The sequence below is a fragment of the Suncus etruscus genome, chromosome 20 (genome assembly GCF_024139225.1).
Source record: "Suncus etruscus isolate mSunEtr1 chromosome 20, mSunEtr1.pri.cur, whole genome shotgun sequence".
Lineage (NCBI taxonomy): Eukaryota > Metazoa > Chordata > Mammalia > Eulipotyphla > Soricidae > Suncus > Suncus etruscus.
The window spans coordinates 13,313,617-13,335,955 of NC_064867.1; the positions used below are offsets into that span (position 1 = coordinate 13,313,617).

Here is a 22,339-nt window from a genome sequence, read left to right on the forward strand (position 1 = left end):
GTTGCACAAGAGGGATTTATGTTACAAATTTTAATGTCTTTAAGAAATCAAACTTAAGAAATAAAAATATTTCATGTTTATGTTTAAAAGAACATTAGAAGTGGAAAATATTTTCAGTTTTTGTAGACTTACTGTGATAGAATAACAAGAAAATATTTGAAAAGTAAATTACGGTGGTTAATATTATTGCCTATTTATATAGTTTGTAAAAACATATTTGTATATTTAAACTAAATTTTGTTTTGGTACTGGTAACCTCTCCGTTTATCAATGAATGAATATAATCCTGTCATATATTAAATAAGTAGATTTTCATACATAAAGTATTTTTATATACTACCCACTTCAGATGGCTAAAATTTGAAGAAGACGTCGAAGATGGTGGTGACCGATGGAGTAAACCTTATGTGGCAACTCTTTCTCTGCACAGTCTTTTTGAACTAAGAAGCTGTATACTGAATGGAACAGTCATGTTGGATATGAGAGCAAGCACACTTGACGAAATAGCAGGTTATAGCAAATAGACTTTTTAAATATTTGTTATGATTAGATATTTAAATAAGGAACATACGTTAGAATCTTTGACTATTGATTTATTTGCCTTTTGCTGTGATTTCATTTTGGGCAGGGTGAAGTAAGAGGAAAAGACATTTTTGATTATGATAAACTAGTAGTTTAGAAGATTAGATTAGACAGCATACCAATAGTATCTAGAAGAAAGTGACTGCCATAAGCTATGGAGTTAGGTCCTAGAAGTGCTGACTGAGAAAAGAGCTTTTGTTTCTTTGTTTTCTGGACCAAGTTTGTCTGGAAGAATATCCTAGGTACATTTATTATGTAATATAGTCATAGAATTTGAACACATGAGAGCTAGGAGCAGGTGGAAAGTATTTGAGGAGGAAGAAAAAAACTTTAGGAAGTGTACACAGTAGAATAAGTTCCATGTGAGTATACCAATTTCTTGAATAATAGGAAGGTAGAGAAAATAAAGTAGAGAAGTATTGTGTTTTAAAGTACTGAGTTAGAAATTGATTTTTGGTTTTGGGTAGCTGTTTTCTCACTGAATTCCTTTTTAATTTTAATTTTATCGAAAACATTGTGATTTACAAAGTACTTCATAGTTGGGTTTCAGACATAAAATGAATCAGGGCCAATCCCACCATCAGTGTCCACCTCCCACCACCAATGTTCCCCAAGTGCATCCCATTCCATGCCCCCCTACTCTCCAGTCTGCCAGTATAACAGGCCCATTTTAAGTTTTGATTGTTAAAGTTTGGCTCTCTTTAGTCCATGTTCTTGCCTTTGACTTTGATATTTGGTTCTGTTCCTTTATAACACTACCAATGCACCTGAGACCACTTGGCTCCTGGTGCCCTATCCTTTCATATTTGTTTGTCCTCTTTCACTCAGTTTCTTTCTTCTCACTATACTCTGGGGCCAAGGGTGTTTGAGGCAACTCCCATTTAGATCATTGCATTTTTCATGCAGTTATTCTAATACTACATATAAGTGGTATCATTCTGTATCTATCCTTCTGGCTTACTTCATTTAGCATAATATCTTCCAGTTCCATCCATGTAGTTGCAAATTGCAAAATTGCATCTTTCCTTACAGCTATGTAGTATTCAGTTGTTTCTAGGTACCACATCTTCATGATCCACTCGTCTATTGTTGGACATCTAGGTTGATTCCAAGTGCTGGCTATTATACTGAGTGCTGCAATGAATATGCTGTGCATATATCCCTTTGAATGAATGTTTTTCTGCCCTGGGGAGAGATACCCAAAAGAGGGGTTGCTGGGTCCTATGACAGTTCAATTTTGAGTTTACCAGAACCCTCCTTACTGTTTTTCATAGGAATTGGACCAGGTATCATTCCTACCAACATTGGATGAGAGTTCTTTCTCACCACATCCCCACCAACAGAGATTGTTTCCAATATTTTTGATATGTGCCACTGATTTTTAAGTTAGGAGGGTGGTGTGAACTAGATGTGTGTTAAGAAGAAAATATTCTCTAGGAATACTCTAAGCAAGAACAAGTGGTAGCAGTGGGAATGCCAAAGTAAGAGCAGTAGGAATGAAAGGCATTTTTTTGATATTGTGATAGCAGAATGTGGAGGGGAGAAACAGCTATAATGCAGCTACTTGACCATTCCTCAAATTAGCTTAAAATTTAAAATTTAATTTTTTTTATTGAATTTATTTTTGGCCACATCTGGTTTTGCATGGTATTACTCTTGGCTCTATACTCAAGAATCACTCCTAGGGGGCTGGAGCTATAGCACAGTGGTATGGCGTTTGCTTTGCACACAGCTAACCTGGGATGGACCCAGCTTTGATTCAAGGCATCCCTTATGGTCCCTCGAGCCTGCCAGGAGCGATTTCTGAGCACAGGACCAGGAGAAACCCCTGAACTTCACTAGGTATAGCCAAAAAAAAGAGAGAGAAAAAAAAAATCCACTCCTGGCAGGGGAGAGGGGACTATGAGGAATGTAACTATCATAGATTTTTTTCTAAAAAACGTTATAGTGGGGCCGGGCGGTGGCGCTAAAGGTAAGGTGCCTGCCTTGCCTGCGCTAGCCTTGGATGGACCGCGGTTCGATCCCCCGGTGTCCCATATGGTCCCCCAAGCCAGGAGCAACTTCTGAGCACATAGCCAGGAGTAACCCCTGAGCGTTACAGGGTGTGGCCAAAAAACAAAAAAACAAACAAACAAACAAACAAAAAAACGTTATAGTATCTTATATTTAAAAGACTTTAGCTTACTGTAAGTTTTCAGATATTTTCAGATAGATAGATTGCTAGATTGGGCCCTGCATTGAAAAATCTTTAAATTTTTAAAGCCATTAATTTTTTTCTCTCTTGCCAAGGATTAAGTCCAGGGTCTCCACACATAAAACACAAATTCTCTACCATTGATTTATATTTCCAGCCCAGCCCTTATTTGTATGTCTTAAAAATGACTGAAAATTAAATCTCAGGGTTAGAATAATGGATTTGGACACTAGGTCTTTTTTTTTTTTTTTTTTGGTTTTTCGGGCCACATCCATTTGATGCTCAGGGGTTAGGCACTCAGAAATTGCCCCTGGCTTGGGGGGACCATATGGGACGCCAAGGGATCGAACTGTGGTCCTTTCCTTTGCTAGAGCTTGCAAGGCAGACACCTTACCCCTAGCGCCACCTCGCCGGCCCCTGGACACTAGGTCTTAATCTTGGCATTTGTGTCTGCAGTTATCACATAGTACAGTGTTATATTTTAGTAAATATTATATAAGCATACTGTAGTTTAAACTCATTATTTATATTTTATTTGGGGGTCAGACCTGGTTATGCTCGGTTCTTACTCCTATCCCTATGCTCAATGATCACTACTGGCAGACTCAGGGGACATATGGGATACCCTAGAATGAATGAACTTGGATTGGTTATATGCAAGGCAAAAGCTTTACCTCCTTGACAACATGAGTTGCATTTCCTGCACATGTAGTCATTATTTTCAAGAGACAATTTGCTTGCTAAATTTTATTTCAAAATAATTTTATTATAGTTTGTAAGCCTTAAAAAAATCAACTTAGTGTCACTAGTTAAATTACTTATGATACTTTTAAATTTAAACATGGCCTATCAGCATAACCTTTCTATATATGCTACTCACAACCTGACATATTTTCATAGAACTTAGTCCTTTGTTGTAATTTTGTCTGTTTTACATCAGTTCTACTTCTGAAATAGTGAGATCAGAAAATTGAACTGCTTTGTCAACTACTATATTCCCAACACACAACAAACACAGTAAATAATTTATGATTTATGAAATGGGTTTAGGTATTACAGTTTGAGGAATAGTTTGAGGGGAACAAGTACAATGACTTTTTTTTAAGGAATTAGTATTACTAAATATTTAATAGAATTTAATGTTTTCATCTTATGAAAGCACTTTCAGCTATAGAAAGCAATTAGTGGGACTGAGGATATAGTTCAGAAGTAATTTTCATACAGGCTTTGCATGTGTGAAGTTCTGGGTTTTGATTCAGCAATACTACTACTAGTAATAAAGGTGATGAATGTACAACAGTAGCCTCTTTATAAATACAGTACTTTTTAATACAATTTCTTTTATAAGTCATTCACTTCTGTTAGATTTTTAGATATATCTTTATACATACCTAATTTAGCAATAGAACTAGTAATTTTTAGAACTACTTAAAATATTATGCAAGGTAAAGTTTTATTCAGTTTATTCTGTTATATTTACCTGAATGTTAACATTGATTTTGGTTTTTTTTTCCCTTTGGATAGATATGGTATTAGATAATATGATTGCCTCAGGCCAACTGGATGATTCCATAAGGGAGAATGTCCGTGAAGCTCTTCTGAAGAGACATCATCACCAAAATGAGAAACGATTCGTCAGTCGGATTCCCCTTGTTCGATCTTTTGCAGATATAGGCAAGAAACATTCTGACCCTCACTTGCTTGAAAGGAATGGTGAGATAAGTTGTGGCATCCAATTTCTGTGAATGCTTCTATGCTAAAAGCATTTCGTGGCTTACAATAAGAATTTGGGGGGGGGAATATTTCCAGATAACTCTGTAGAGCAGTTTATTATTTTTAAATGTCCTGTTTCCCCACCCCCCAGTGTGACAGAATTATTTATACAAATTGGACAGAAATTAGTGTGTGCTGTTAAAAAAAAAACAAAACACTAACTTAAGGTAGTGGTAGTATTTCAACACCTATTAATTATCCCTAACCCTAAATAACTTTTTGCTTTTTGTTTTTGTTTAGAAATTCTTGTAATATTGACTAGATATATATAAGTCAGCTATAAGTATAGTCTTTTAAAAATTCTAAATCTTTGGTTTGAATCTTTTATCTTTATTAGATTTTTTCCCTAATATTTTGGGGTCTCCTGAATATACTAAATTTGCTGGACATATGACTTTTCTATGTTGATTGATGGACAATGCTACCCTTCCTTAATGCAGTTTATGAAAAAAAATTTTGTGATTGCTTCTATCTTTTGCTGTTTTCCAAGCCATGCAAATGTTCTCAAACCATACGTTCCACCTTTCTGCTGTCATTCCCAGACAAATTGGGGGTTAGAGTAGACATGAAGAAGACAGTATTATTATAGACATTTATCTCTCACAACCTATAGTCTGGTGCATTTGGAGGTTTTTGCCTTTTCACATTTTATTCTTTTTAAAACAGGAATATATCATTCTCAAAGAGTTGTGATGACAGTGACTCTTGTAAGGCCAGATGCTGAGAATTGGAATAGTTTGTTTTGGTTGCTAATAGCTGGCAGCTATCATTATCCACAGCTCTAAGGGTTACTTATAGTAAAAGTAGAGATTGGAACTTGGTGTCTTTCTTCTCTTTCTTGCCACTGAAATAATAGTATGACTTTTTTTTTTTATAGTGGTCTACAAGTAAACAGCCACACATGATAGCATTTAATATGTCTAAATTTGACAGTGATTATCCTTTGCAGTCTAGTATTAAATAAGTTCATTTTCTTATGATCTTCATTCTGTTTTTGTGACCTTGTATTCTTATTTACTATTTGTCATTTACTGAAGAGGTGGCTTTGTATTGGCATTATTAAAAAAGACAACTTGGTTTTGGGGCCATAGATGGCTTTAGGGTTTAGGGCTCAAACCTGACACTCTGCTCAAGGATCACTCTTGGTAGTTCTTGCAGGTCTCTATAGGGTGCTGGGTAAAAAGTCTCGGTCAGCTGCACGCAAAGCAAACATTTTACCTGCTGTACCATCTCACTGGACTTTAAAAATTCAAAGAAAATTCATGTGGTGGATTTTTTTGTGCCCTTTTTTTTTTTTGATACCAAGAAGGAAACTCATCATCATATTTGGAAAGCATATGCTTACTTTTATTGAGTTATGTTTCTGGCTACCTTTTTAAGGTCACCCTATAGGGTATCCTAGTTATGGAAAATAACATGGTCCACCCTCTTTTACTACTTTGTTGGCAGTTTTATTCTTTTTTTTGGATGCACTTTTAGGGATTCAATTATAGTTTAAACATTTTTATTTTTACTTTTTCTTACTGTGCTATACGCAGCAGTGCTCAGAACTTACTTATGACACTTCTCAGGAGTCAACTACTTTTTTTTTTGGTTTTTGGGCCACACCCGTTAGACGCTCAGGGATTACTCCTGGCTATGCGCTCAGACCATATGGGACGCCGGGGATCGAACCGCGGTCTGTCCTACGCTAGCGCTTGCAAGGCAGACACCTTATCTTTAGGGCCACCTTCCCGGCCCCAGGAGTCAACTTCTGATCATGCTCGAGGAACAACATGGGATGCTTTGAATCACACCTGCATCAGCCTTAAGCAAGGCAAATATCCTATCCACTGTGCTATCTTCTCCAGCCCAAGCTTAAGCAATTTTTCAAGGTCTTAATATTTAAAAATTTGATTGCTAAGTTAACCTGATAACATGAATTTGGAATTTTTAACCTTTCAAGTTTGCAAGCTATAGTATACATAGTTTTTTATGTGTTTCTATATTTGCCTCCTGTGGTGAACTTCGTTTTTCATTTATTTGTTTTATCTCAGGGGAAGGCCTTTCAGCCTCCCGCCACTCTTTGCGAACAGGTCTGTCTGCCTCAAACCTTTCATTGAAAGGAGAATCGCCTTTATCTCTTCTTCTCAGTCATCTTCTTCCTTCTTCAAGAGCTGGAACCTCTGCAGGCTCGAGCTTCACAACCCCAGTACCCACCCCTCAAAACAGTCCTCCTTCCAGTCCTAGCATCATTCGCCTGACCTCCAGAACTTCTCAGCAGAGTCAGCTTCAGGCCCCAGAACTATTGATTACACCTGCCAGTGATGATATTCCCACAGTAGTAATTCATCCGCCTGAGGAAGACTTAGAAGCACTGAAAGGCCAGGAGCAGAAGAATGAGGAAAATGTTGACATAACACCAGGCAACTATCCCAAACTCTCCATGTGTGGTGCTTTTTGCCTTTGGATCACTTGCACTTGGAATGCCTTTCAGCACATAGCTTTAGCAGCCTATGTAGATAATGCTTATGATTTATTTTGACTTCTGCATGTTTTTTCTTTATAGTGTGCTACAGAGAAAAATTAAAATATTTTTAACTTATAAAAATATTGCAAAGATGGCTACATATAAATAAAGCCCTTTCAAATGTTTTCACTGAAATTATAAGGTCAGGGCATTTGCATGGTTCAGGAAAATGTAGACATTTATCTAAGTGACTTAATTTGTCAAATTCTAACTTCCCTAAAATATGTAAGATTGAATGTTCTCTTTGTCTCTGAAAAGATTGACATTCTCAGATTGCCTGAAATCATTAGTATTTTAAGGCTTAATGTGTTTGGAATACATTTAGTTATGCCATATAAATCTTTCATTCAAATTCACCTTGAAATCTTCAGTATCAGAGTTTTTGTGTCTGGCCAAATTGGATTTTTGTAAGAGAATTAGAAAATGTACTTTGTGATAGATAGACAGATGTAACTCATTTAAGGTGTATTTGCTTTGGTGACTTGATTTTTACATATTTTTGCACAGCTTTACAGACATAGCTTTACAGCCAGTTTACATGAAGAAGCATATTCAGTGGGGCTTTGCCTCCCCAGTGATGGTAGGAGACCCAAAGACCACATTTGCAATAGTTTGCCTAGTGGTCCAAGACAGAAGATTTAGATTGGCAATGCTTAGGTACCACTAGGACCACACTCCCAACAGATCTGTGCACTGGAAGAATCATACTTGGGGACTTACATTTTTAACATATGTGTCTCAAACCCACACCTTTACCTTTGGCCTAGGCCTGCACTTCTTAAAAACTTTACTAATGGCTATGTATTAATGTGATACGTAGTTTTAATTGCATGAATATTATCATATTTTCTACATTGTTATGAGAATAGCATATTCATGAACATTGTAGTGGATACACCATTTTCAGACTTGGCAAAACTCATATCACATTTCCCTGAATTATAGATAACTTCCAAAATCTTCTGATTGTATTCCTAATCTATATCTCAGACCTGTTCTTTTTTTTACTGGCTTTATTTAAATACACTAAAACCATATAATCACAGCTTATTGAATATGTCAAACTGTAATACATTTTTAGAAGTTAAAAATGGCATCTCTGTGGCTAAATCATGTAGCATTAATTATAATCACAGTGATAGCTTTTTTAGTTCTGCACAGTGATAATGTAGTTTTTAAAAGTAGAATAGTTTTCATTCTGACAGTTTGAGTAAGTTTATATTTTTAAATGAAGAAACTAAGACTTTGAGATGTTAATCATTCTATAAATGCTTCGGACAAGGACTTGAACCAGTTCTATTTTCAGAAAGTTTAGTATCACTGTAAATTTACAATTCAGGAAAAATACATGACATAATAGTGAGGTAAGTGAACAAAATGAATTAATAATTTTTACATTTTAACTAGAACCAGTAAGAAATAGTTTCCTTGGACATTTATTTTCAATACTGCTTCACGGTTTTTTAAGTTAGTATTAATTGGCAACACTGAATATTTCTTGTTTTTACCAGCTTCCATGTTAATAAGGAACTGTGAACTTATACAGGAAGCAAGCTATAAATGGGCTTACAGTAGCTTGTTAAACCATGTTGTTAAAGGAATAAAAGGAACAGTTAACTAAATGTTGAAGAATAAAATTTTATTCCCTCTGCCTTATATATGAGATTTATCAGCCCTTCTGAAGAAACTTATTATGAAGGCAGGAGGAAACTTGTAAAGACAAGGAAAAGCCTAATTAGTGTTTATTATAAAAGAATTCTAGAATAGCTATCAATTACTGAAAAAAAATGTAGAGACTATACATCTTTCCTTCCTTTTAGTTTTAGCTATGCATGTTTAGTTTTCTTGAAGTCTGATTTTACATTCAAGAAAAAAAAAACAAAAACAAAAACGGGGCTGGAGTGATAGCATGGAGATAGGGCGTTTGCCTAGAATGTAGAAGGATGGTGGTTTGAATCCCGGCATCTCATATGGTCCCCCTAGCCTGCCAGGAGTGATTTCTGAGTGTAGAGCCAGGAGGAAACCCTGAGCGCTGTGAAGTGTGACCAAAGAGAAAAGAAAAAAAAAAAAAAAAAAGGAAGAAAAATAACCTCAGAATCATTTTGTAGAAACCAATGTCAGTCAGTTTATTAGTATCACGGAATCATGATGTCTGTAGGTCCATATGTATAATATTCAAAGAGTGATATTGCCTGTTTGTTGTTTTTGGCATAATAATTTTGGTAATCTCACTTTTACTGCTTGTGACTATCTTCTAACTCATGTTTCTCAACCATGGCACCGTTGACATTTTGAGCTGGGCACCTCTTTGTTGTAGGCAGTGGCCTTGTATCAGAATATCTAGCAAGCATTTCTATCCTACTTTCAACTATCAAAAAGATCTTTAGACATTGCCAATTTTTTGGCAAGGCAGAATCTTCTAAGGTTGAGAAATTCTTTTCTAATACTTTTTGCTTTCAAGTAGTTATTTTTGCTTGTCTTTTTACCTATTAGATTTGCCCCTTTATGTAAGAAAAAAAATGCAAGGATAAAAATAATAGATTTACCATAATAAAAGTTTTATTTACTATTGTTTTTTAAAGCAAGGATTTTTTTTCTATGAATCTATGCTGTAATAGCTTTTATTTTGAGTAAATTTTTAATCTTAATTCTGAGTACTCAAAATTCATTAGAGAAACAGGTAGAATTCCTTTTGCTGGTTGTAAAAGCAGTTGTAAGATAACTGAAAGGGATCTTACAGCGATAAGATAATGTTGCAAAACTCTTGGGTATGTATCTCACGACTTCTAACAGGTTTAAGATGATGACGTTAATCTAGTCACCTTTCTGGCTTTATTAGTATTACATTCCACATCATTTCTTCTCTTTGTTCTTATTATTTTCACCATAGTGAAATATGTTCTTTTTCCCCCTCACTATTCTTCCCCAAAATGTGATTATGAGAACAGTTGGGGGAAAATCACTTGTCTATACATTGACTGCATATAGGATATTTGTGTTTGGATGCAGTTGCTAGTAGGGCTTTAATGATACTTCATTTATTTTTTTTTCCCTCATCCCCTCGCCACTCTTCATTTTCTTACATGAGAAATAGGTGGAGCCACCTTAAAGTACTTTTTTAGCTTTTTTTTAATTTCTTCCTGGGCATGTATTACATTTTACTTTTTGATTTTTGGTTCACACCTGGGAGTACTCAGCTTACTCCTGACTCTGTGCTTAGAAATCACTCTTGGCATAGCTTAGGAGCTCATCATAAGAGGTGTTAGGATTGAACCCGGTAGATCCATGTGCACAGCAATTGCTCCTGTCCACTGTACCAGTGCTATGGTGCCTTGGCTAAACTTGTGCTTTAGTAAGGGAACAAACTCTATCTGGAAATTTAGGAATGAAGCTGAGAGAAGAAACTCAGATGTTTCTATGTGAAGCAAACTAACTTGATGAATAAAAGCCTTAACAGTTTATATTTTAAAAGGCTCTTATATTTTTCTCGAGCAAATGAGTGTGACTTAATAGAGTGCATACGCATCTTGATGGGAAGAATGGGGGTGACTCTGGACTATTCATGGCAGTGTTACGCTCTGGAATCCAGTATTATTCTGGAGATTATGTGGTACTTAGGGGTTGAACCTAGGGCTCACATATGCAGAGTATGTGCTCTAGTCTTTTGAGTTATCTCCCCAGCCCATTAAGAGATAGTGGCATACAACTTGACAGAGTTTATATCCAAAGATATTTAAGATGAAGTGAAAACACAAATTTTGTTTAAGTAGGGGCCGGAGCAGTGGCGCAAGCAGTAGGGCATCTGCTTTGCACACACTAGTCTAGGACGTATCACGGTTCCATCCCCTGGTGTCCCATTTGGTTCCCCAAGCCAAGAGTAATTTCTGAGTGCATAGCCAGGAGTAACCCCTTAGCGTCACCAGGTGTGGCCCAAAAACCAAAAAAAAAAAAAAAAAGTTTGTTTAAGTTATTATAGAATTGTATATTTTAGAAAAATAAAATTGAGGTGATGCATGCATTTTAATACATATGATATGTTTAGAGATTGGGAGCCTAATTACCAGTTTAACTTAAATGTTTGTAATACCTAACTTAATCGAGTTTCTTTGAATGTCTGTGGCTCACTATTGTACTGATGGAAAGTAAGGTTACATTTCAGGGCCAGAGCAGTAACACAGTGGGTAGCATGCACTGACCAAGTTTGATCCCCAGCACCCATCCCTGACATCCCATTTGCTAGGAGTCCCCAAGCTTGCTAGGAGCAATTTCGGAGTGGAGAGCCAAGTATAATTTCTGAGCACTTACTGGTGTAGCCCCCCAAAACAAAACAATAACAACAACAACAAAAATGATTGTTACTCCATCTAGTAGTGTTTCTGTTATTTTTCAGTATTTGAGGTAATATTAATAATCTCAAACTTTGAAATAGAATGAGTTGCTTTGATAGGTAGTATACCTGAATTTTTTTTTTTCTCTTTTTGGTTTTTTGGGCCACACCCATTTGATGCTCAGGGGTTACTCCTGGCTAAGCACTCAGAAATCGACCCTGGCTTGTGGGGACCATATGGGACGCCGGGGGATTGAACCGCAGTCCTTTCTTGGCTAGCTAGCGCTTGCAAGGCAGACACCTTACCTCTAGTGCCACCTTACTGGCCTCTGAATATATTTTTTAAGGTTTGAATTTTATCCAAAATTTGTTATGATAATTATTGATAATTTTACAGTGTGTTCATCATGACATGTTGATGGATATCACTTGAAATGAAAAGAACAGTACTGGAACACACATATCTGTCACCTGGAACACATAAGCTAGTTTCATAAAATATACAGTTAATGTTCTAACCTAAACAAATTTTGTTTTCACAAATCTTTTATTTTCAGTGAGTTACTTAAAATTGCTTGCTACAAAGTGCAGAGTGTTTATTTTATAACAAATATATTTCACTGTAACCGTTACCATTTGTTATTAATTACAAAAACATTGATATTTTATTCTAATGTCATACTAATAATATTTCTAAATAAACTAAATGTATTTAGTGCTAATAGCATTTCAAAGAAATACTGAATATATTTCTTACTTAAACCTAAGTATATATCTTAGGAATAATTAAATACTATTAAAGGAACATAAATGAAAATTCTTTATTTATTAATATCTTTATTTAAACACCTTGATTCCAAATATGATTGTAGCTGGGTTAAACGAAAATTCTTGAGAAGTTTATGATTATAGAAGATTATGATAAGCATTCTGCATGTAGTTGGTTTGGCTCCTAAAGTTTCCGAGTTATAGGATTTGTTTCTGAAATTTTATATTGTTATAGATATATGCATGTTTAAGTGTAATTAGTATTTTTAAGTTCGTAATTTACAGGTTTATGTGATATATTAGAATCATATTTTCATTTTTTAGACACTTTCCTAGAAAATAATGTAGTCATAGTCATATGCAGTCTATAATTTTTCATCTACTCACTTTTTTTGTTTTGCAAAATCCCACCATTTTATAAGTTCCAATTACATTAAAATTTTAATTGTAAAATAATTACATTATTTAAAGTTTTGTTCAAGTCTGACTAATAAGGTACTAACACCTTGCACATTGTATTTTCAAGGTCGCACTGCTTTTAGCAAACTGTCCCTTTCAGAAAATGAGCATAGTCAGGCTGCAAAGTGAATATTTTCCTTACTAATTTGTAATTTGTTCTCCAATATAGGTATTTTGGCCTCTCCACAATCTGCACCTGGAAATCTGGACAACAGTAAAGGTGGAGAAATGAAAGGTAATGGAGGTGGAGGAAGCAGAGAAAATAGTACTGTTGACTTCAGCAAGGTAATTGTGGCATTAGATCTAAAATAGCACTTGAAATGAGTATAATTAAGTTGAATAATTCTTATTAAGAAATTTCATAGCAATATGGCTTTATTGGCCATAATTATATTTTTTAGTAGATTAATAATTAATGAAATGCATATAATATTTGTGATGAAGGTCATAAGTTGTGATAAAGCTACCAACTTCGGGGTCTTTAATAATTATTATTTTAGAAATTCTAAGAGATTATGTGAATATGGCATTTCCATCTATCCCTACCCATAGATACCATGAAACTAAAGTACTTTTTTAATTAAGTCCTGGAGCTGTTACCACTAGAAAGATTAATTTTGGAAGTGAAGTTATAGTACTAATGATTTTTTTTTTTCTTGACTGTGTTCAGGTTCAGAATTACTATCTTATGGTATCGTACTTTCTAGAATGTAACTGGGAAACATATCATTCATTCCCTATAGGTAGATAAAGGCGTGACTTAAAAACAACTCTTCAGTCTTAGGACTTTATTTTAGTAAATCAATATTTACATATATTAGGAAAAATTATTTCTAAAGTATAGGGCAAGTTCAAGTTATAACTAAATATAAAGTATACTTAATGAAAAATGTTTTGGGCAATTGATTCTGAGTGACCATGGTCATTTGTAATTTGTTGCAATATTTATTTGATTAAAAGATAACCTTGATACTTTTTCTCTTCAGTATAAGACTTTAACTAGATTTTTATTTCAAGTAAAATTTTTCAACTTTTTCTGAAGCAAACTATAATTATATTGTGCAAAAAAGAATCTAATGATAATTTCCTAAACTTTATACTCTTAACATTATTTCAAAAACTCAATAAGGAACATTGACTTTTCAAAATTCCTGTTGTAGATGTAATTTTTCTGTGCTAATGTGATCATATTTTACTGATCCTATTATTTCTTATGTATGAAAAATGTTTAGTAACCAAATTAGTTTATTCTTGTTATAATTGACCTAGATTGAAATCTCTAGACATGGCAGGTGCCGTTGATTTTTGTTCCTTTGTCACAGTTGTTCCTTTTTTTTTAATTGGCCTATCCTTGTGTACACCTCCTTGTCTCCTGTTGGGCAGGAGTCTGCCTCCTGGCACTGTAGTTGTGGCACACTGGGTGTGGGACTCAAGAGGCCCGCTGTAAGTGCTGGTTTTTATTTTTAATAGATAGCCCTGTAAGTGATTGTTTAGTGACTTGTGTGAAACTGCATTATAAATGAAGGAGTTTCCATAATTTGAAATTACGTTTTGTAACTTTTTCTTTGTAATTATACACAGATAACGAAATTTGGTCATAGCAGTATTCTGTATCTATGCCAATAAAGGCTACTAATTTTAGCTTTAACTAAAATTCAAAGTGAAATGTTTTTCAGTTTAAGATGCCAAAGAATGACCAAAATTCAATACGCATAAAATATAAAAAGTTTAAGTAGGTAATTGTGAAGATTTTAGCACTGTGTATAATTTCATGGACCATTGTTAGTTTGTGAACTCTATTCTTGTCCTCAGTAGATTTTAATGAATAGTGCTGTGTCTGTTGAAAATATTTTTCATATTTGGTAATTTTGATATCTGAAGTAGTAGAAATAATTATTACAGTTAAAACATTTGGAAGTGGGGCCGGGAAGGTGGCGCTGGAGATAAGGTGTCTGCCTTGTAAGCGCTACCAAGGAACGGACCGCGGTTCGATCCCCCGGCGTCCCATATGGTCCCCCCAAGCCAGGGGCGATTTCTGAGCACATAGCCAGGAGTAACCCCTGAGTGTCAAACGGGTGTGGCCCAAAAACCAAAAAAAAAAAAACAAAAAAAAAACATTTGGAAGTATTGTTTGGTTGATGTGTTTTGCTTGCCTTTTTGTACTTGTCTTCCCCATTCTTTATATATGTTAGAATTTTGATGTATTATACATCCATAATCATTCATAATTATGCATCCAGTTTTGATGAGCAAGTAGTACTCTTAAAGGCATCCCTTCTTTCTTGTTTGCCTCTTCTACCTAGTCTTTCACAATCAAATGCTATTTTTAATCATTATGTACTTGCTTGTCAATAGGTTGATATGAATTTTATGAGAAAGATTCCTTCGGGGGCTGAGGCATCTAATGTTCTGGTGGGTGAAGTAGACTTTTTGGAAAGACCCATCATTGCATTTGTGAGATTAGCTCCTGCTGTTCTCCTCTCAGGATTGACTGAAGTTCCTGTACCTACCAGGTAAAAATTTAAACTCAATGAAGATTCTTGCAGCATATCCCAAATCTAACATTTTTATCTACTGAAGGAGTACACTATTTATTAAAGCTCATTTTCACTTTTCCACTGTCATTGCACCAAAGTGCTTTGAATATGAGAACATTAAAGAGTTCTTTCTCTTCTTGAAACAAAACAAAAGGTGTCTTTAAAAAAAAAGTTCTCTGCATTTCATTTTTGGTTTTTGGGTCACACATGGTGGCTCTTGGGTTACTCCTGGCTTTGTGCTCAGAAATCACTCCTCGGAGGCTCCGGGTGCCATATGGGTTACCCGGGATCGAACCTGGGTTCATCCCGGGTCAGGCGCACGCAAGACAAATGTCCTACCGCTGTGCTATCACTCTGGCTCCTGCATTTATATTTTTAAAAAGAAACTTGGGAGGCCAGTTAGCACAACGGTAGGCATTTATTTGTCTTGCACACGGCTGAACTGGGACGGACTCGGGTTCAATCCCCAGTATCCCATATGGTCTCCTAAGCATCACGGGATGTGGCCACACCCACCGCCCAAATATATAAACTTGGAATTTTAGGAGCTTGAGTGTCCTTGAGTTTGCTCTTGAATATGAAGTGGGTTGAATTCTTATTTTCCTACTTTTTGAGGGAGGACAGAGCCTGACTTAAATATTGTGTTTGTCTTTTGTGGAGCCCACACTGGCTATATTCAATTATTCCTGGTTCTATACTTAGGAATCATTTTTGGTGGGACTCAAGGATTCATATTTGATTGAACCTGGATCAGATATATGCAAGGCAAACACACTCCTGATCTCTAACCTTGATTTAAACTTTTTTATTTGTTTATTTTGTTTTGGGGCCACACCTGGTGATGCTCAGGGGTTACTCCTGGCTATGCACTCAGAAGTTGCTCCTGACTCTGGGTATCATATGGGACACTCGGGATCAAACCCCAGGTCCGTCCTGGGTCAGCCGCTTGTAAGGAAAAGGCCCTACCACTGCTATTGCTCTGGTCCCGTGATTTAAATTTTTAAAGTTTTATTTATGAAAGAAGGACTGCAAGACTTTTTTTTTTTTTTATCTATTTTTGGTATGGGGCTAAATCTAGCACTGCTCAGGGTTTGCTTTTGCTTTGTACTCAGGAATTACTTTTAATGCAGCCTCTATGGGGTGCCATGGATCAAACCCAGGAATGCCATTTGCAATGCAAGCAATGCAAGACTCACTGTACTCAATTCTCTCTAGCCCCAGGACCAAATTTCAGGCCAGGATCTTCTGTGCAATTATAAGTAAAAAATGTAAATAGAGGTAATATTTATATAAACAATATAAAGATGTTTAACATAACCAGTTTGTTATCCACTGATTATGTCAGCCTCATTGCTTAACATTAATTGCAAACAACAAGAACACATTTTTGTTTTTGGTTTAGGTCCATCAGGGTTAGTGATATTCTGGGGCTTAATTCCTGGCTGTTTAGAGAGGGAGGTCAGTTCTGGTGGTGTGGTGTTAAAACGATGGGTGTTAAAGTTTCAGTGCCAGGAACTGAATCCAGACTTCAACCCCAAACCTTCCATATATCAAGATTGTACTCCCATAGCCTGCTGAACTCTCTTTTCAGTTCCTGGAGAAGAATTTTTAAATTTTAACTTTCTGGAGCTGAAGAGATAGTATAGTGGACAGGGTTCTTTGCCTTGCATATAGCTGACCCGAGTTTGATCCCTGCCACCACATATGCCCCTGGTGCCTGCCAGACATGTTCCTGAGTTCAGAGACAACAGTAAGCCCTGTATATCACTGGTTGTGGTCCAAAAATAGAACATAAAATTTTCTAGGAGGTGGGGTGAGGAAAGGAATGAGGGTAGAAGAGAGCTGGCGCTGGTGGTATGTTTGTAGCTGGAACATTGAATGCCTAAAACTGTCTTTAACAGCTTTGTAAGTCATGTTGAATTTAAAAAGTCATGTACCTTTTTAAAAAATTATCAATAAGTCATTAATTCATTGATAAGGAACTTTTTATTCTTTTTAAAAAATAATAGTAAAGGTGAAGAATTAAGAGTTTGCAGTGTGGTTAGCTATTGTGGATATACCTTACTAAAATGAACTAATTATTGGGTATTAAAATAAAGGAGAAGTAAAACCCTTTGATTCTCATTTAAATGATCATAAAACAGGAAAGTGAATATTTCTATGTGGATTTGTATGATACACATTATTTAAAGTGTTGTAATTAGGCTATAACTAATGAGTTACCTTATTGTTTGGTTCAGGGGCCATAGTTGACTCTGCTAGATGATTGCTCCTTGTGGTTGGGCGCCAGGCAGTCCTGGGGAATCGAACCTGGGGTTCTTGCATGCAAAGCATTTATCCTTTGAACTACCTCACTCACCTCTAAATGATCTTATGCTAAATTTAGTGTCAGAGGTAAAAATTACCTTTCTATTCAAATGATTAGTTGTAAAACTCTCTATTTTTAAAAAATTTTTGTTGATGATACCCAGTGTTATTCATGACTGTACACTCAGGAATTATTCCTGGTGGGGCTCAGGGTAACATATGGGATGCCAGGGATCAAGCCTGGATCAGCTGTGTACAAGGCAACTATCTTAACAACTGTATGATCTCTTCGGCCCCAGTTGTAAAATTCTTATTACATTAGTCTTGAGCCTTTGATTTGAGGGACTTTGTATTTATATGAATACTTTTTTTCTAGTAAATCAGATTTATTAATCGTAACTTGGTTACTAATTTATTTTTTTCTGTAGGGGAAGTCAGATAACATTGTTTATTCAAATTTAAGAGAATATAGAAGTTGAAAACTTTTGATGAAAAAATTCAGCATCTTATATTTACTTTAAGTGATACAAAGTAATAATGTAGAAAGTTAATTATGAGTGCCTTAATTTTGTGACGTGAAGTTGTCCGAGAGTCTCGAGTGGTGTTTTTATGTTTCTTTTTGAGTGATTTCTTAGGATTGCCTAGATTTATGTGTATGTTACTTTAAAATCTGTATCTTAATATTTCCTTAGGTTTTTGTTTCTATTATTGGGACCAGCAGGCAAAGCTCCACAGTACCATGAAATTGGAAGATCAATAGCCACTCTCATGACAGATGAGGTAATTAAAATTTGTTTGAGGCAGAAAATGATTATAATGCATCTAATATATATATATATATATATATTATATATATATATATATAAGTTTAGACTTCTCATTTTTTTCATAGTGATGCCAGGAATTTAGTTTTATATGGACAGTTGCAGAGCATTTGCTTGTGTAATACCCTGAGTTTGATCCTTGTTGAACAGCATAGAAAGTAATAATGAATACAGTGACCTTGCTGGCTGTATAATTTTGTCTCATATTCCAGTCTGTTTTCCTTTGGACAGTTATTCAAGATATTTCTGTCAGGAGCATTAGATAATTTTTTGTTTCCTCTTCTCCATATTTGAAATTATTGACTGTATTCTTGAAATTTTCTGGAATTCATCTGGAATTGGATTTCTTCTCAACTTTTGTCCCTTACCGTTCTTTTACAAATTTCTTTATCATTTCTGTCATGTAGGTAGTTATCTTTGAGACTAGGTCTTATTGATCATGATCTTTGTCTCTTTTGAAGAGATAGCCTTGTAATCGGGCGTATTGTCCCTATGATATCTGCTCTAATAAAATTCAAACCTGATTTTCTTTTTCTATCCTTTTTCTACCAGTCACTAAATTCTCTTGACATCCAGTGCATTTTACATTTGCTTTTTTGACTACATCCTGTCTCCATTTGCCTACTTTTCTAACTTTAGTTGCTTATTCTTTTCTTTGGCAAATAAAGTAGACTTCTTGGGTTTAGAGCAATAGTACAGCAGGTAGAATTCCCAGCATCTAGTAAGGTCCTCCAAGCCTCACAAAAAGTGAGCCCTGAGCACAGAAGCAGAAGTAAGCCCTGAGCACTGCCAGATATGACACCTTCTAAATCCCCAAAATTTAAGTGAACTTTTTGTTACTTGTTTGATTCTATAATGTAATAATATGCAGAATTTACATATATAATTTCCTTGATCTATATGTGCGTGACATCCGGTTTAATTCTAAAAATTAAAGTATTTTACCAGTTTCTGTCTCAAAAAGGTCTACCTAAAGAAAGTAGCATTTCTAGAATTCTCAAGATTTGCAGTTTGCTTTTGTTCATCTGCCCTTCTATCATTTCCCTGAAAATCTTTGTTCCTCAGATGTCTTAAGGTCATTTATCACTCTCAATATTCGCATTTGCTGTTTCTTTTGCCTGAGTGGTCTTCTATTACCTTTCAACTACATCCTTTACATGGTTCAGCCTCCCATTTAGAATTTTTTCCTCCAGTATCAATTCTTGGAGGGTCATTTGTGTTGAAAGATACCTTCCTTGTTATCTCCTCCACCACTTTCCCTTCCCTTATTTGCCTTTAATTCTACCAGAACACTTTTTATTAATTGCATTTACATGCTCATCTACCTATTTACTTCACTGTCATTTTTTTTGGGGGGGGGTGTACACACCTGGCAGTGCTCTGGGCTTACTCCTGATTCTGTTCAGGAAAAACTACTTCCAGTGCTATGTGCGTGCTTGTTAGGGGGCATATATGTTGCCAAGGATCAAAGTCAAAGTAGTTTACCCACTTACTATCCATGCTTTACTGTCTTTAGTTTTTGGTTCTTATGTGCAGGAATGTTTCCTTCTTCATGCTATTCACACTGTATACTTTAATTTTATTTATACTGTATACTATTCTTAAAATTTGCCTAGCACATAGTAGACATTCAAAATAAATAAGCAAGTTAATTATTTATTTATGTAATAAAATTGGTTGTATAGCTATTGTTACTACTTAAGAGTAAGTTTTATATAAGACTAGATAACAGTCTAAAATTTTTTGTATGTATTAGTATTTCTTATGTAACATTTTCTCTTAAATCTTTGTCTTACTACATCATTGTTTTCTTTAGTTGATTTTACTGTTAATTCATGAATACATTTTTGTTTAATTATGGACCGCTTCACGAATTTGCATGACATCCTTGTGCAGGGGCCATGCTAATCTTCTCTGTATCATTCCAATTTTAATATATGTGCTGCTGAAGTGAGCACAAGAATACGTTTTTTAAAAAGAGTTTTTACTGTGGTGAGATGAAGACCTGCCTGGTTAGAGTTTAGATTATGAGCTTTATTAGACCTCTGTGTGATACCTAATTCTTTTACTATTTCTTTCTTTAGATTTTTCATGATGTAGCTTATAAAGCAAAAGACAGAAATGACCTTTTATCTGGAATAGATGAATTTTTAGATCAAGTAACTGTCCTACCTCCAGGAGAGTGGGATCCTTCTATACGTATTGAGCCACCCAAAAGTGTTCCTTCTCAGGTAAAAATGTCTATCACTCTTCTTGACTATTTTTAAATTAAGTTTCTTATATAGTTTAAATGTTAGAAATACTATATGAAGAAATGTTAGATAAGCTATATGAAGAGGTACACTTAGCATAGTTGTTTCCTCCTTATCTTGTTTTGTTATACATGATATCCACCTTTAACAGTTTACCAAATGTTTTTGTTTTTCTTAGTTTTCTTCAGTGTAAAGAAATATGAACATATCATATTATTTTCTCTTTATTCTCACTAAAGGTTAACAATGCTTTATTCTGGACTTCACTTTTTTTCTTGTGTAACGGCATATACTGGAGAAATCACAAAAATTATGAAAATATTTAAATTTTCTCACAGCTCTTGCATTTATGGATAGATAAATTATTGTTCACCATATTTTGAGATTATTTTCAGTATTTTTGCCATCACATGTCATTTCATAGCATTCAAATGTTGTTTTGAATTTGTTGATATAGGATAGATTCTCAGAAATAGGATTTATGACTCATAGGAATTTATTTTTAATTTATAGTAGCTATTACTAGAGTACTTTCATTCAGTTGAATGCTTTTTGACCATTATATGGATTCTGTGTCCTTTTAGACTCAGTGTCCTGTGTGTTTTCAAACTTTTGTCAGTATCTTAATATATAATTGAATTTACATTTCTGTAACTAATAACTGAATATTTCTGAAAGTTATTTTTAATTATTGCTTTCAACCAAATTAAAAAAAATTTTAACTTTTCATTGACAGTCTGGTGTTTTTATCATGATGTATTATATGATGATTATCTAAATTTATTGGAGCCAGAGCAATAGCACAGCAGTAGGGCATTTGCCTTGCACACGGTTGACCTGGGACAGACCTGGGTTCAATCCCTAGCATCCCATATGATCCCTTGAGCCTGCCAGGAACGATTTCTAAGCACAGTGCTAGAAGCACTTTTGGGTGTGTTCCACAAAGCAAAACTAAACAATAATTTCTCTTTTCTAAATTGCTGCTTGGTTGTCCTTGTTTATTAAAAATTCAAGCATTACTTTGCTTGATTGATAATATTAACTATCCTTAAATTTTTATGTACATTCAGTTCTATTTTCTGGAATTTCTTTTCCATTGGTCTATTTATGTATCAATTCCTTTTTTTTTGGGGGGGGGGGGGAAGGTCACACCTGGCATTGCTCAGGGATTACTCCTGGCTCTATGCTCAGAAATCACTCCTGGCAGGCTCAGAGGACCATATGGAATGCCGGGATTTGAACCACCGACTTTCTGCCTGAGAGGCAAATGCCTTACCTCCATGCTATCTCTCATACATAGTAGGATTTATTCTTGCTTTCTCTTCCTTTTCCCCACCCTTTTGAGCTTTCTTGGCTATCAGAATAATTACTTTATTATGTCATTTAAAATCAGCTTTCTGTTTCCAGAAAGTAAACATGACTTTCAAAAGAAAAATCATTCTGAATTAAGTTTTTAAATTTACTGAGAGAGAATTAGCATCTCTGCCTTTGAATCTTTCTACTCAGAAATGTGGTATATCTCTCTTTAGTTATTTATCTGTTTCAAGTCAGTTTTTGTATCCTTAAGGAATGTAATAAAATTCTCCTTAACTGCATTTGGTGAGTGTATCACAATATTTTATCACTTCTGTTATACACAAGACCTGTGTTCCAGTATACCAACCATTTTTCGCTAATATATGTTGTATGTGACTAAAAATGTACGTTGCTGTCTACCTTTGTTAATTCATTATATGTAGCAATTTTTCAGCTATATTTGTGATAGAAATACTTGTTAACCTATTCTTCCAATTCTGATATTTCATGT

The 22,339-nt window shown here is 35.0% G+C and overlaps 1 protein-coding gene and 1 non-coding gene across 2 annotated transcripts in view; one reads left to right on the forward strand and one right to left on the reverse strand.

Moving 5' to 3' along the window:
- The window catches only part of SLC4A7 (solute carrier family 4 member 7), a 92,161-nt gene that overhangs the window by 39,780 nt on the left and 30,042 nt on the right, over window positions 1–22,339 (forward strand). Inside the window, exons 5-11 of the mRNA XM_049766053.1 lie at window positions 350–510; window positions 4,301–4,489; window positions 6,586–6,954; window positions 12,782–12,897; window positions 14,968–15,125; window positions 18,149–18,236; window positions 20,365–20,511. Of these exons, the coding sequence (XP_049622010.1) occupies window positions 350–510; window positions 4,301–4,489; window positions 6,586–6,954; window positions 12,782–12,897; window positions 14,968–15,125; window positions 18,149–18,236; window positions 20,365–20,511 (1,228 nt within the window). The remainder of the gene's footprint in view (window positions 1–349; window positions 511–4,300; window positions 4,490–6,585; window positions 6,955–12,781; window positions 12,898–14,967; window positions 15,126–18,148; window positions 18,237–20,364; window positions 20,512–22,339) is intronic.
- LOC125998334 (U6 spliceosomal RNA) lies at window positions 20,132–20,238 on the reverse strand. Its single transcript, XR_007491924.1, has one exon. It is a non-coding gene; the product is annotated as a U6 spliceosomal RNA (small nuclear RNA).